This window comes from Gorilla gorilla, chromosome 20 (genome assembly GCF_029281585.2).
Source record: "Gorilla gorilla gorilla isolate KB3781 chromosome 20, NHGRI_mGorGor1-v2.1_pri, whole genome shotgun sequence".
NCBI classification, from domain to species: domain Eukaryota; kingdom Metazoa; phylum Chordata; class Mammalia; order Primates; family Hominidae; genus Gorilla; species Gorilla gorilla.
Window position 1 is genome coordinate 60,156,781 of NC_073244.2, and position 15,704 is coordinate 60,172,484.

At 51.5% G+C, this 15,704-nt stretch overlaps 1 protein-coding gene across 1 annotated transcript in view; it reads right to left on the reverse strand.

Moving 5' to 3' along the window:
* The window catches only part of PRR12 (proline rich 12), a 35,245-nt gene that overhangs the window by 12,409 nt on the left and 7,132 nt on the right, over positions 1–15,704 (reverse strand). The window contains exons 5-6 of the mRNA XM_031007222.3: positions 14,079–14,745; positions 12,106–12,536 (exon numbers count right to left, since the gene is read on the reverse strand). Coding sequence (XP_030863082.2) covers positions 12,106–12,536; positions 14,079–14,745 — 1,098 coding nt within the window. The remainder of the gene's footprint in view (positions 1–12,105; positions 12,537–14,078; positions 14,746–15,704) is intronic.

A 15,704-nucleotide genomic window follows, 5' to 3' on the forward strand; every position in this document is an offset into this window, starting at 1 on the left:
TGGGCTGCTCGTTCTCAGGCTGTAGAGTTTGAGTCACTATTGCTTTACGGGGTGAAAGCCCAAAACTTCCTGTGTGACTCAGAGTAATGACAATCTTTGAACACTGCCTGCTATTTACTGGGCTGGACAGGAGAGTACGGTTGTGAGCAAGACGTCCTGTTGTGGTCTGACTGTCCCCCCACATAATTCTCTTTTACTTTTTGTTTTTTTGAGACGGAGTTTTGCTCTTGTTGTCCAGGTTGGAGTGCAGTGGCGCAATCTCAGCTCACCGTGACCTCCGCCTCCCGGGTTCAAGCTGATTCTCCTGCCTCAGCCTCCTGAGACACTGGAATTACAGGCATGCACCACCACACCCGACTAATTTTGTATTTTTAGTAGAGACGGGGTTTCTCCATGTTGGTCGGGCTGGTCTTGAACTCCCGACCTCAGGTGATCCACCCGCCTCGGCCTCCCAAAGTGCTAGGATTAGAGGCGTGATCCACCAAGCCCAGCCAAATCTCTGTTGCTTATAAGCCACCCAGTCATGGTATTCTGGTATAGCAACCTGAGGAGTCTAAGACATTGAAAAAGCCTTCTCAGGTAATAACAGAGGTAATGAGACAGACAAGCAAATAAACAAAACAGGGTGAGTTTGTGGCCTGTGCCAAGAACAGGCAGGTGAGGTTACCTGAGACCATTTCACCAGCACGTCCACAGCAGGGAAGACAGACCAACAGGAAGGCTCCCTATCTCTGCTCCCCCTGCCCCACAAACACCTGAACACCAACCACCACCACCCTGCAGTTTGTGTGTGCCCCAGCTGGGCGATGGCAACTGATGGATGTGAGTCACACTGAGCATGTGACCTTGAGGACTAAAAGGGCAGCTGAGGCGCCAAATATGGACACAAGAAATAATAGTACAAGTCATAAATGTCCTAATGCCAATTCCCTGGACACTACAGAAGCCTAGAGGAGGGGCCTCAGATTTTTTTTTTTTTTTTTGAGATGGAGCCTCAGTCACCCAGGCTAGAGTGCAGTGGCGCAATCTCGGCTCACTGCAACCTGCGCCTCCTGGGTTCAAATGACTCTCCTGCCTCAGCCTCCTTAGTAGCTGGGATTATAGGCACCTACGATACCAGGCTAATTTTTGTATTTTTAGTAGAGAAGGGGTTTTTGCCATGTTGGCCGGGCTGGTCTTGAACTCCTGACCTCAGGTGATCCACCTGCCTCGGCCTCCCGAAGTGCTGGGATTACAGGCATGAGCCACCGCGCTTGGCCTCAAATTTAAACTGAATCCAAGAATGCTTCCTGGTATAGGTGACGGATGCCAAAAAGAGTCCCTGGAAGGAACATGTCTTTAAAAGGGGGGCCAGGCTGAGTGCAGTGGCTCACACCTGTAATCCCAACATTTTCGGAGGCCGAGGTGGGATCACTTGAGGTCAGGAGTTTGAGACCAGCCCAGCCCACATGGTGAAACCCCACCTCTACTAAAATACAAAAATTAGCCAGGTGTGGTAGTGCGTGCCTGTACTCCCAGCTACTTGGGAGGCTAAGGAAGGAGAATCACTTGAACCCGGGAGGTGGAGGTTGCAGTGAGCTGAGATCACAGCACTGCACTCTGGCCTGGGCAACAGAGCAAGACCCTGTCTCAAAAAGAAAAAGCAGCAGCTTGAGGAAGCCATTGGAGCATCTTGTCAGCCCAGGGAGACCACCCCTACCTCTGCCCCCTCCCACTCCCGGTGTCGGCGACCTCTCAGGAAGCTGTTGACACTGTAGCTGGGATCAGATCCTCTGGCTAGCACATTCTCACTGGGCTTGGTACCTTCTCTCAAACCACTTTTCCTCCCAGCATCCCCACCCCACACCCAGTCATCAGGCCTCACCCTGACTTCAGCCTTGCCCGTTCCCCAAACAGGGCCAGTCAATCCCCAAGCCCCACCCATCCTGCCTCTCATCATGTCACTCATATCACTGACCATGCCAACTGCCGATTACTAGAAAAGTGGCCTGGCCCACAGCCTCCTACTCAATGGTTCCATACCCACAGCTGATTGGAGACTTGACCTGGGGAGCTCACTAGCAGGCTTTTTTTTTTTTTTTTTTTTGAGACCGAGTCTTGCTCTGTCGCCAGGCTGGAGTGCAGTGGCGCAATCTCGGCTCACTGCAACCTCCATCTCCTGAGTTCAAGTGATTTCCTGCCTCAGCCTCCCGAATAGCTGGGACTAGAGGCACACGCCACCACGCTCAGCTAATTTTTGTATTTTTAGTGGAGACGGGGTTTCACCATGTTGGCCAGGATGGTCTCAATCTCTTGACCTCATGATCCGCCCACCTCGGCCTCCCAAAGTGCTGGGATTACAGGGGTGAGCCACTGTGCCCGGCCTGTTTATTTATTTATTTATTTTTTTTAGATAGAGTTTTGCCTAGGGTGGAGTACAGTGACGTGATTTCAGCTCACTGAAATCTCTGCCTCCTGGGTTCAAGCGATTGTCCTGCCTCAGCCTCCCAAGTAGCTGGGATTACAGGCACCTGCCACTAGGGCCAGCTAATCTTTTGTAGTTTTAGTAGAGGCGGGGTTTTACCAGGTTGGCAAGGCTGGTCTCAAACCACTGACCTCAGGTGATCCACCTGCCTCGGCCTCCCGAAGTGCTGAGATTACAGGCGTGAGCCACTGTGCCTGGCCTTTTTTGTTTTGTTCTTTGTTTTTGTGAGACCCTCTCAGTCCGTTACCCAGGCTGGAGTGCAGTGGCACAACCATGACCATAGCTTACCTATGGCCTCCTAGGCTCAAGTGATCCTCCTGCCTCAGCCACCTACCCACCAAGTAGCTGGGACTACAGGTATGCGCCACCACTCCTGGATAATTTTTGTATTTTTTGTGGCAATGGGGTTTCATGGCCAGGCGCAGTGGCTCATGCCTGTAATCCCAACGCTTTGGAAGGCCGAGGCAGGTGGATCACCTGAGGTCAGTAGTTCAAGACCAGCTTGGCCAACATGGTGAAACCCCGTCTCTACAAAAATACAAAAATTAGCCGGGCATGATGGTGCATGCCTGTAGTCCCAGCTACTCGGGAGGCTGAGGGGACAATCACTTGAACCTGGGAGGCAGAGGTTGCAGCGAGCCAAGATTGTGCCACTGCACTCCAGCCTGGGCGACAGAGTGAAACTCCATCTCAAAAAACAAAACAAAAAAAAGGCCGGGCGCAGTGGCTCACACCTGTAATCCCAGCACTTTGGGAGGCCAAGGCGGGCGGATCACGAGGTCAGGAGATCGAGATCATCCTGGCTAACATGGTGAAACCCCGTCTCTACTAAAAATACACAAAAAATTAGACGGACGTGGTGGCGGGCGCCTGTGGTCCTAGCTACTTGAGAGGCTGAGGCAGAAGAATGGCGTGAACCCAGAGGCGGAGCTTGTAGTGAGCTGAGATCGCGCCACAGCACTCCAGCTTGGGCAACAGAGCGAGACTCCATCTCAAAAAAAAAAAAAAAAATAGAAACAGGGTTTTACCATGGCATGCCCAACTCCCAGGTTCACGCAAACCTCCCACCTCAGGCCTCAATGTGTTGGGATTACAGGCGTGGGCCACTGCACTCAGCCACTGACCTCATCTTGGCCCTATAGGCTGAGCAGAACCAATCAGATTTTCTTCTGAGAATCTGAACTGCGACAAGCTAAGACATGTGGTGTAAGCAGTGCGGATGTAAGCCACTGAGCTACAGACACTCAGACTCGATATTAATGAGAAAACTGCAGGGTCCCAGGCTGGGTGCGGGGTGGCTCGCATCTGTAATCCCAGCACTTTGGGAGGCCGAGGCAGGCGGATCACCTGAGGTCGGGAGTTCAAGACCAGCCTGGCCAACATGGTGAAACCTTGTCTCTACTAAAAATACAAAAATTAGCCAGGTGTGGTGGCAGGCGCCTGTAATCCCAGCTACTCGGGAGGCTGAGGCAGGAGAATCGCTTGAACCTGGGAGGCAGAAGTTGCAGTGAGCTGAGATCGTGCCATCGCACTCCAGTCTGGGGGACAAGAGCGAGACTTCGTCTCAAAAAAAAAAAAGAAAAAGAAAACTGCAGGGTCCCATTGACAGGGGAGTCCGTCCCAGGACAGAGGCTGTGGACAGAGTACTATCCAGGCTTGAACAACTCCCCAGTCACTTCCCTACTGGCCAGGGACTCTAAACGGCACAGAGCCTAATGTCTTCATCAGCACCCATGGAACTCACCCCTGCACCCAAGTCCAACATGGCTGGGCCCAGCCCACCGGCCCAGCCTCAGCATTCACTGTCCAGCCATTCAACACCTTGCATCCCTGTACACCTCAAACACAGCGTGCTTTCCCTCACCACAGGGCCTTTGCACAGCTGTTTCCTCTGCCTGGACAACCCCAACACCATACTCTTCTCCTTCCAACACATTTTTTTTTTTTTTGAGACAGTCTCACTCTGTGGCCCAGGCTGGAGTGCAGCAGCACGATCTCGGCTCACTGAAACCTCCGCCTCCTGAATTCAAGTGATTCTCCCACCTCAGCCTCCTGAGTAGCTGGGATTACAGGGACCCACCACCATGTCCGGCTAATTTTTGTATTCTTAGTAGAGACGGGATTGCACCATGTTGTCCAGGCTGATCTTAACCTCCTGACTTCAAGTGATCCACCCACCTTGACCTCCAAAAGTGCTGGGATTACAGATGCCAACCACCATGCCCAGCCAACTTTTTCTTTTTTGAGACAGGGTCTCACTCCAGTTGCCCAGGTGGGAGGGCAATCGAGCAATCCTGGCTCACTGCAGCCTTGACCTCTCAAACTCTGGTGATCAACCTCTAGGGTAGCTGGGAATACAGGCATGTGCCACCACACCTGGCTAATTTTTTGTATTTTTAGTACAGACAGGATTTCGCCATGTTGACCAGGCTGGTGTTGAACTCCTGAGTGCAAGCGATTCACCCACCTCAGCCTCCCAAAGTGCTGGGATTCCAGGCAGGAGCCACTGTGCCCAGTCTCCACCCAGTGAACTCTTACATGCTTGGAGTATACACGCTGCCCAGCCCTTATGACAACCCCAACAACAGTCCCAGTTTACAGACGGGGAAGGAGAATGGGCTAGCCTGGCACTGTCAATTCAGCAGCTCGTTCCCACAAGTGGTTCTTGAGCTTTTGAGATTGATTTTTTGTTTTGTTTTTTTTTTTTTTTGAGACAGGGTCACATTCACTGTCACCCAGGCTGGAGTGCAGTGGTGTAATCATGGCTCACTACAACATCAACTTCCTGGGCTCAGGTGATTCTCCCACGTCAGCCTCTCCAGTAGCCGGGACTACAGGTGGGCACCACCATGTCTGGTTAAGTTTTTTTGAATTTTGTGTAGAGGCCTGGCACGGTGGCTCACGCCTGTAATCCCAGTACTTTGGGAGGCTAAGTCGGGTGGATCACGAGGTCAAGAGATCGAGACCACCCTGGCCAACATGGTGAAACCCCGTCTCTACTAAAAATACAGAAATTAGCTGGGTGTGGTGGCACTTGCCTGTAGTCTGCGCTACTTGGGAGGCTGAGGCAGGAGTCCCAGCTACTCGGGAGGCTAAGGAGAAGAATCGCTTGAACCCGGGAGGTGGAGGTGCAGTGAGCAGAGATCGCGCCATTGCACTCCAGCCTGGTGACAGAGCGAGACTCCATCTCAAAAAATAAAAAATTAAAAAAAAAAAGAATTTTGTGTAGAGACAGGGTCTCACTATGTTGCCCAGGCTGGTCTCAAACTCCTGGGCTCAAGTGATCTGCTGGCCTCAGCCTCCCGAAGTGCTGGGATTGCAGGTTTGAGCCACCATGACTGGGGTGACATGTCCGCTAGAGCACTTCAAATGTGGCTGGTCCAATGGATGTGTTCAACGAGTACAAAGTATTCACAGGATTTTGAAGTCTTGGTATGCAAAAAAGAATGTAAAACCTCTTAACTTTTCATTTTAGTAATACCCCATTTAATAATATTAAAACATCATTAACAGTTTTTCTTTTACTTTTTTTGAGCCTGAGTTTCATGCTTGTTGCCCAGGCTTGAGTGCAATGGTGTCATTTCGGCTCACTGCAACCTCCGCCTCCAACGTTCAAGCGATTCTCCTGTCTCAGCCTCCTGAGTAGCTGGGATTACAGGTGCCCACCACCACGCCCGGCTAATTTTTATATTTCTAGTAGAGATGGTGTTTCACTATGTTGACCAGGCTGGTCTTGAACTCCGGACCTCAGGTGACTCACCTGCTTTAGCCTCCCAAAGTGCTGCGATTACAGGCGTGAGCCACCATGCTTGGCCAACAGCTTTTCTTTTTTTTTTTTTCTTTTTGAGACAGGGTCTCGCTCTGTCACCCAGATTGGAGTGCAGTGCTACGATCTCGGCTTACTGCAACCTCCACCTCCCAGGCTGAAGCGATTCTCCCACCTGAGCCTCTCAAGTAGCTGGGACAACAAGCATATGCCACTATATCTGGCTAATTTTTCTTATTTTTTTGTAGAGGGGGGGGTTTTGCCATGTTGCCCAAGCTGGTCTTGAACTCCTGACCTCAAGCAATCCACCCACCTTGGACTCCCAAAGTGCTGAGATTACAGGCATGATCCACCACGCCTGGCAAAAACATCATTAATAGTTTTTATTAATTACAAGCTGAAACTCTGTGTGTGTGTGCACACACACATGACAGAGGCTCACTCTGTTGCCCAGGCTGGAGTGCAGTGGTGCAATCATAGCTCACTGCAGCCTCGACCTCCGGGCTCAAGTGATCCTCCCACCTCAACATCCCAAACTGCTGGGATTACAGGTGTGAGCCACCGCATGTAGCCAAAATAATACTTTCAATATGTTAGGTTAAATAAAATGCATTCCTATGGCTAATTTCTTTCTTTCTTTCTTTTTTTCTTAAAGGCGGGGGCTCACAATGTTGCCCAGCCTGATCTGCAACTCCTGGGCTCAAACAATCCTGCCTCGTCCTCCCAAAGTGCTGAGATTACAGCACTTTGGCCACCTATGGCTAATTTCACCTATCTTTTTTATCTTTATAAACCAGGAATGAAAACATTTAAAAATCACATATATGGCTCAGGTGATATTTATATTGGATTGCTGTTTTTCTGGAATAAACAATGGTCTATGGCTTGTTTTTGTAGGGGCTTTAAGAGTGGTTTCTACCAGCCTGACCAACATGGTGAAACCCCATCTCTACTAAAAATACAAAAATTAGCCAGGCATGGTGGCAGGTGCCTGTAATCCCAGCTACTCAGGAGGGTGAGGCAGGAGAATCACTTGAACCCAGGAGGTGGAGGTTGCAGTGAGCTGAGATTGTGCCACTGCACTCCAGCCTGGGAGACAAAGCGAGACTCCATCTCAAAAAAAAAAAAAAAAAAAAAGAGATGGTATAAAAGAAAAAAATGGGCTGGGCACAGTGGCTCATGCCTGTAATCCCAGCACTTTGGGAGGCCAAGGTGGTGGGTGGGGGGGGAGGCGCAAATCACGAGGTCAGGAGTTCGAGACCAGCCTGACCAACATAGTGAAACCCCTAAAAATACAAAAATTAGCCTGACGTGGTGGCGGGCGCCTGTAATCCCAGCTACTCAGGAGGCTGAGGCAGGAGAATCGCTTGAATCTGGGAGGCGAGGGTTGCAGTGAGTCAAGATTGCGCCACTGCACTCCACCCTGGGAGACAGACTGAGACTCCATCTCAAAAAAAAAAAAAAAGAAAAAAAAAAGTCCAGACACAGTGGCTCACACTGGCAATCTCAGCACTTTGGGAGGCTGAGACGGGAGGACTGCTTGAGCCCAAGAGTTCAAGACCAGCCAGGACAACAGAGTGAGACCCCAGTCTCTACTTAAAGAATAAAAAAATTTGCCAGGCATGGTGTTGTATATGCTTGTAGTCCTAGTTACTTGGGAGGCTGAGGTGGGAGGATCGCTTGAGCCCAGGAGTTTGAGGCCTCAGTGAGCCATGATCATGCCACTGTATACCAGCCTGGGTGATAGAGTGAGGCCCTGTCTCAAAAACACAAAAAAATAATAAGTGGAAGAGATTTGAGTCAGTCAGGTTAAACCAAAGCTGGGCTCTTAACTATGCCAGCAGCCTGCCCCATCTCTAGGCCCACAAATGAGTTCCCAAGGTCTGTACATTTGGCAAAGGCGTGGGGCTTTGCCCCCATTATAATGCACACTGAAGTTGTATTTTAAGCATCTGAGTCCTCGCCTGGCCCCCTCCCCTGCCCCGTGCCAGCTGGGAGGTGGTGTCAGGTGGCCCTGGCTCCAATCCCAGGTTGGCACTGGCCAGCCAACTGACTCCCTTTCTCTGAACGTGAACTTCCCCATCTGTAAAATGGGGATGGTCAAGGCCCCTGCCCCAGGGCCCTGTTCATTTGACCCAATGCTGGCTCAGCTGCGTTTGACTAGAACGTACATGGTGCATGGCTGAGTCGGGGATAAGAATATGGGTTCCTGGCTGGGCGCAGTGGCTCATGCCTATAATCCCAGCACTTTCGGAGGCAGAGGCAGGCAGATCACCTGAGGTCAGGAGTTCGAGAGCAGCCTGGCCAACATGGAGAAATCCCATCTCTACTAAAAATATAAAATTAGCCAGGCATGGTGGCACATGTCTGTAATCCCAGCTACTCGGGAGGCTGAGGCAGGAGAATCACTTGAACCCGGGAGGCGGAGGTTGCGGTGAGCCGAGATCGCACCATTGTACTCCAGCCTGGGCAACAAGAGCGAAACGCTATCTCAAACAAACAAAAAAAAGAATACGGATTCCTAGGGCCAGCAGGGCTGGGTGTGGATCCCAAGCTACAAAAGCCTGGGAAGGCTACTTTATCTCTCTGTGCCTTGGTTTTTTTCTCTATGAAATGAGAATAGGCCAGGCACAGTGGCTCATTCCTGTAATCCCAGCACTTTGGGAGGCCGAGGCGGGCGGATCACCCGAGGTCAGGAGTTTGAGACCAGCCTGGCCAACATGGTGAAACCCCATCTCTACTAAAAATACAAAATTTAGCCAACCGTGGTGGGATCCTCTGTAGTCCCAGCTACTCGAGAGGCTGAGTTATGAGAATTGCTTGAACCAGGGAGGTAGAAGTTGCAGTGAGCCGAGATCACGTCACTGCATTCCAGCCTGGACAACAAGGGAGACCCTGTCTCAGAAAAAACGGGCATAGAAATCCCCAGTCAGGACTTTTTACCTGTGTGAGCCTCAGTTTCCATCCCTGTAAAACGCTACTAGTAGTCTCTATAATCAAGTTTATTTTATGTAAAAAGATAAAACTTGGAGATGGATGGTGCTGACGGTCATTTAACAATGTCAATATTCTTTTTTTCTTTATTTTTTTGAGACAGAGTTTTGTTCTTTTAGCCCAGGCTGGAGTACAGTGGCATGATGTTGGCTCTCTGCAACTTCCGCCTCCCAGGTTCAAGCAATTCTCCTGCCTCAACCTCCTGAGTAGCTGGGACTACAGGCGCCTGCCACCACGCCCAGCTAATTGTTGTATTTTTAGTAGAGATGGGGTTTCATCATGTTGGCCAGGCTGGTCTCGAACTCCTGACCTCGGGTGATCTGCCTGTCTTGGCCTCCCAAAGTGCTGCAATTACAGGTGTGAGCTACCGCACCTGGCCTACGATGTCAATATCCTTTTTTTTTTTGAGACAGTCTCGCTCCCTTGTTTTTGGTAGATGTGAGGTCTTGCTATTTGCCTAGCTGGTCTCAAACTCCTGGCCTCAAGTGAGCCTCTCACCTCAGTCTCTCAAAGTTCTGGGATCACAGGTGTGAGCCACCACTCCCGGCCTGCTCTATTATTTACTTTTCCCACAATGAAATAGATTGAAATAACACAGGAAAAAATACATTTGAGTTTGCCTCAAAAAACACACTTAAGAAGAAAGTGTAAGGCCGGGCGCAGTGGTTCATGCCTGTAATCCCAGAACTTTGGGAGGCCGAGATGGGTGGATCACAAGGTAAGGAGTTCAAGAGCAGCCTGGCCAAGATGCTGAAACCTCTTCTCTACTAAAAATACAAAAATTAGCCAGGTGTGGTGGCACTTGCTGGTAATCCCAGCTACTCAGGAGGCTGAGGCAGGAGAATCGCTTGAACCCGGGCAGCAGAGGTTGCAGTAAGCCGAGATTGCGTCACTGCACCTGCACTCCAGCCTGGGCGACTCCGTCTCAAAAAAAAAAAAAAAAAAGAAAAGAAAAGAAAAAAGTGTAATGATAGTTATTACCCTTATAATTAATAATTAATTCTTCCCACAATTTATCCACGTCACATCAAAGATTAAATTAAAACAACATCCAGGACTAAATTATTATTATTATTATTTTTTCGAGATGGAATCTTGCTCTGGTGCCCAGGTTGGAGTGCAGTGGCACAATCTCAGCTCACTGCAACCTCTCCCCTCCACCCCAGAGTTCAAGTGATCCTCCTTCCTCAGCCTCCCGAGTAGATGGGATCACAGGTGCGCCCTACCACGCCCAGCTAATTTTTTGTATTTTTAGTAAAGACGGGGTTTCGCCATGTTGGCCAGGCTGGTCTCAAACTCCTGACCTCAAGTGATCCACCTGCCTTGGCCTCCCGAAGTGCTGGGATTACAGGCTGAACCGCCATGCCCCGCCAAGATTAAATTAAATGTCACACTGTACACGAAGGGCCAAACAATAATCCTGTATCATAATCAGTACAATCAATGACAATGATTGACATGGAGCATGGCCTTGGCTTCCATGCCACCATCAGGGTGAGAATGGGCTGACCTCCTGAGCACCTGCTCAGCCGCATGCCCTGTGCAGAGCACTCCATGGGCACCTGGTAACACCTACCCCTGTCAAGTGCCTTGCACATTAATCCTCTGATCCAACTCTATTTGTCCAGTGAACCCAGTACAGTAGAGGCCAGCAAACTTTATTCATGATGAGCCAGAGATATGTTTTGCCATTGAGGGCCAGCTAACTACCCAGCTCTCTGCCATATGGGAAAAACAGCCATAGACAACATGTAAATGAATGGGCATGGTTGTGTGCCAATAAAACTTTACTTGCAAAAACAAGCAGTGGGCTGGATTTGGCCTAGGGGCCATAGTTTTCAAGCTCCTGCGGTAGACAAACTGGAAGCAGTGAACAGGCTGTTGGTCTGCATTTACGTATTTAAGTATTTAAGGTAAATATTGAAGATACGGCCAGCCAGGCACAGTGGCTCACACCTGTAATCCCAGCACTTTGGGAGGCCAAGGCCGGTGGGTCACCTGAGGTCAGGAGTTCGAGACCAGCCTGGCCAACACAGTGAAACCCCATTTCTACTAAAAACACAAAAATCAGCCGGGTGTGGTGGCGTGCGCCTGTAGTCCCAGATAGTTGGGAGGCCAAGTCAAGAGAATCGCTTGAACCTGGGAGGCAGAGGTTGCAGTGAGCCGAGATTGAGCCATCACACTCCAGCCTGGACAACAAGAGCGAAACTCCATCTCAAAAAAAAAAAAAAAAAAAAAAAAGATATGGCCTGACACACAATAACCATTCCTAAATGATTCACTTTTTTTGTTTGTTTGAGAGAAAAGGTTTCATTATGTTGCCTAGGCTGGTCTCAAACTCCCAAAGTGCTGAGATTACAGGTGTAAGCTGCCGCGTCCGGCCCAATTCATGATTATATTTACGGGTTACATAAGCGTGTATCTGCAGGTAGTCTACGTCAATGACACATTTCCACCATTGTGCCATAAATGGCAAAGCAGCCCGCCTCTCTGGCTCGTTCCATTAAACTAGAAGCTCCCTAGGGCCAGAGCCTCATCTGCTTGTACAGTACTGGTCCTCTATCACCCACAGCAGGGTATCCGCATAAACGTTAACAAGCGGTTCACTTTATATACAGGTAACGCACGTATAGACACATACGCGTTAACAATCGCTTTACCTTATGTACAGGTAATGCATGTACAGACACAAACGCAAATAACACCTCTGAGGCCCGCAGGTCCTCGACACCTCTATCAGCCCCATAGGACTGCAAATTCCAGGGCGGCCCGGCCATGACTGGATCTGCAGGTCTCAGCACAAGCCTGTCATCCAGCAGGCACTCAACAAACAGGTGACCAAACCCATCAGGCCCAGTTTCTGGAGAAGGCTGGGACTCACCTTGAGGGAAGGGATGTCCTCAGCACGGATGACGAACTCGTCCCGTTCCCGGAAGATGCCCTCTCCGCCACTCTCGCCGGCCTCCTCGTCCGTCTCCCCACACACTGCCGCCGTCTCCTGCTTTTTGGCCAGATGCAGGGGCCGGGTGTCCGGCAGCTCGGGGTCTTCGGGGGACGGGGCGGCGGGCTCCTCAGGAGGAGCAGCCAGTGGGGCAGTGGCTGGTGGAGGTGGTGGTGGAGGCGAGGGCATGGCTGGTGGAGGTGGCGGCGGCGGCAGCGGCGGTGGCGGTGGTGAGCTGGGCGTGGGAGCCACCAGCGGGGGTGGCGAGGGCAGGGCTGGCTGTGGCGGCAGAGGGGGTGGCGGAGGCTGAGGCTGAGGAGTCGGGGCAGGAGGTGGAGTGGGTGGGGGTTTCTCCTCCAGCAGCGGGGGCTCTGGGGGAGACAGGGACATCAGGCCTGGATGTTATTCATCATTCCTGGCACCTTTCCTCTTGTCCTTTAAACACTGCTTTCTATACCAAAAGCCCCTCTGTAACTACCACTCAGCTCCCAGTGTCCCTTCTACCCTATCAGAGTCTCTCCACAGACCTACTCCGGCTCCTGCGGCTGCAAAGGAGACCTGTCTCCTATCCCTAATCCCCTTCTCAGTCCTGGAATGTCTCTTTGTGGTCTTAAAGCCCTTGTCTGGTTCTTAACTCCTCTTCCTGAATGACCCTCCCAACTCCTAAATCATCACCTCCCTAACTCTACTTCCTCACCTCCTCTTCCTCCAAGGCCTCATCCTCCTCCCTCCAGGACCATCTTTGTCCTTTCCCTGGCCTGCTCACCAGTGTGCAGACTGCTAACCTCTCCCGTCTGCCAGCTCCCTTCTTCAGGCTTTTTAAGAACCTCACAGAGGGCAGGCATGGTGGCTCACGCCTGTAATCCCAGCACTTTGGGAGGCTGAGGTGGGCGATCACTTGAGGTCAGGAGTTCGAGACCAGTCTGGCCAACATGGTGAAACCCCGTCTGTACTAAAAATACAAAAATTAGCTGGGCATGGTGGTGCGTGTCTGTAGTCCCAGCTACTTGGGAGGCTGAGGCAGGAGAATCACTTGAACCTGGAAGGCAGAGGTTGCGGTGAGCCAAGATCGCACCACTGCACTCCACACTCCAGCCTGGGTGACAGAGCGAGACTCTGTCTCAAGAAAAAAAAAAAAAAAAAAGAACCTCATAGGGTCTTTTTGTTTTGTTTTTGGGGTTTTTTGTTTAAGACAGGCTCTTGCTCTGTCACCCAGGCTGGAGTACAGTGGCTCAATCATGGCTCACTGCAGCCTCAACCTCCTGGGCTCAAGCGATCCTCCTGTCTCAGCCTCCCAAAGTGTGCTAGGATTACAGGTGTGGCCCACCATGCCTGGCCTGTCATGGTTTTTTTTTTTTTGAACACTCCCCTCTATGCCCTCCTGTAAGCTCCCACTTCTCATTTCCCAATGCCTCTGTTTCTGCCATTACACTCCTTAAACTGTGTCCAAAACCAGAGCACAACCTAAACCCTTCCTATGCCCCTAGCCTTCCCTTCCACCACCCACCCGCAAGACCATCACCCTTCCCAAGTCTTTCTCTGCCCCCTGACATCTTTCTGTATCTTCACACACAGCTGACTCAGAGCCCTCCTCAGTCCCCACACCTCCCACCATTCAGAACCTGAGTAGCCCCTGTCCTGTCCCTGTAACTTATCACCTGCTCTGTCTCCCTGCATTCTCCAGTGTCTGCCTTGGGGCCCCTCCTAGTCCACTTAGCACCTCTGGGTGAATTAGAAAAAGATACACCTTCCTCAAAATGCTTGTATAATCAGGAAAGTCCCTTCATAAACACGCAAGCTTACACCACGTATGTGAATGGTGTCTCTTAAACAGTGCATAACCTGCACAACTGTTACCTAGTGATCCTAATAACCTTTAAGCTCTACTCCCAGACCACCTTCCCAGAGCTCACCGGGAGTGCCATTGCTGTTGGCACTGGGGAGCCCCGGAAGAGGGGGTGGCCCTGGAACTGCAGCCGCGGGGGCCAAGGGCGGCCCATCTGGGGTGGAAGTGTCCTTTGGCCCAGCAAGGGGTGGGTCATCGAGGGCAGAGATGGCGGAGGAGATGCTCTCCTGCAGGTCTCGGTTCTTGGCGACAGAGTCTTCCTCGTCCGAGGAGAAGGAGGGCAGCGTCTCGAGGTTCCGCTTCAGCTCCTCATCCAGCCGCTTGCAGGGTGAAGGGCAGCCGAGCCCCAGCCCCTCACTCTCTGCAGCCTCCAGGGCGCCCCCAAGCCCAAAGGCTCCGGAAGGTGGGGGATGTGGCACAGCAGGGGTGGCAGGGGGCTGGGGCTGCAGGCCTCGGGCTGGCACAGAGGGTGGCACACTCTTGGGAGGGCTGAGCGGAGGCGTCAGGCCCGCCTGGTAGAGTGGTGGGTGGCGCTTGCCTGACTTGAGGAAGTCCAAGAAGGAGGCCATGAAACCCGACTTCATCTCCGGCTGCTTCTCCTCCACCTCCTTGATCTTGGCCTCGATCTTCTCCCGAGTGAGGCTCGAGTCCAGGCTGTTGTGGTCAGTGCCTGATATGGCATCACCCGATGAGGTTCCCAGACCCTCGCCAGCCTTGGGCACAGACAGCTTGATCTAGACATGGGAGTGGCGGGCCGTGAGGGCCCAGTAGCCTGGGCCCCCAGTCCCATCCTCCCTCAGCCCCCAGAAATCCAAATTTACAGGTGCTCAGCCTGTGAATTTATAGAATTCAAACCTGCAGACCCCTTGTCTTAGATTCTAGGAGGACAAGACTGGAGTTCCTCCCTCAGAAGACCAGGAACTTGGACTCACTGAGCTCTTCACTTACAGCCCAGTTCAGGTCCCTACACCCGCTTCCCATGAGACCCAGGAATGTAGGATCCCTGAATGCCCATCCTTTGGGATATAGAAACTAAAAGCAAGCAGACCGGGTGAGGTGGCTCGCGCCTGTAATCCCAGCACCTTGGGAGGCTGAGGCAGGCAGATCACTTGAGGTCAGGAGTTTCAAACCAGCGTAAGCTCCAACCTCCTGCCTCTCTCCCTAAACCCAGAATTTCCTTTATCTCTTGAGACAGGGTCTCACTCTGTGGCCCAGGCCACAGTGATGCAATCATAGCTCACTGCAGCCTTGAACTCCTGGGCTCAAGAGATCCTCCCACCTCAGCCTCTTGAGTAGCTGGAACTATAGGTACACGCAGCCACACCTGGCTAAATTTTTATGTTTTTAATAGAGACCAGGGTCTCACTATGCTGACCAGGCTGGTCTCGAACATCTGGGTTCAAGAGATCCTCCCGCCTCAGTCTCCCAAAGTGCTGGGATTACAGGCATGAACCACCCTGCCCAGCCTAGATTGAGAATTTCAATTCTTAGGTCTTTCTGTCAGTGGGACCCTGAAATTCCTCACGCTAACTTCCTCACAGATTTTAGGAATGTAAACCTTATTATCCCCCTGCCCCCAAAATGCCAAGGTGCAGCCATAAACCTGTCCTTTAAGACTCAAACATTGGGAGGCCGGGCGCGGTGGCTCAGGTCTGTAATCCCAGCACTTTGGGAGGCCGAGGCGGGTGGATCA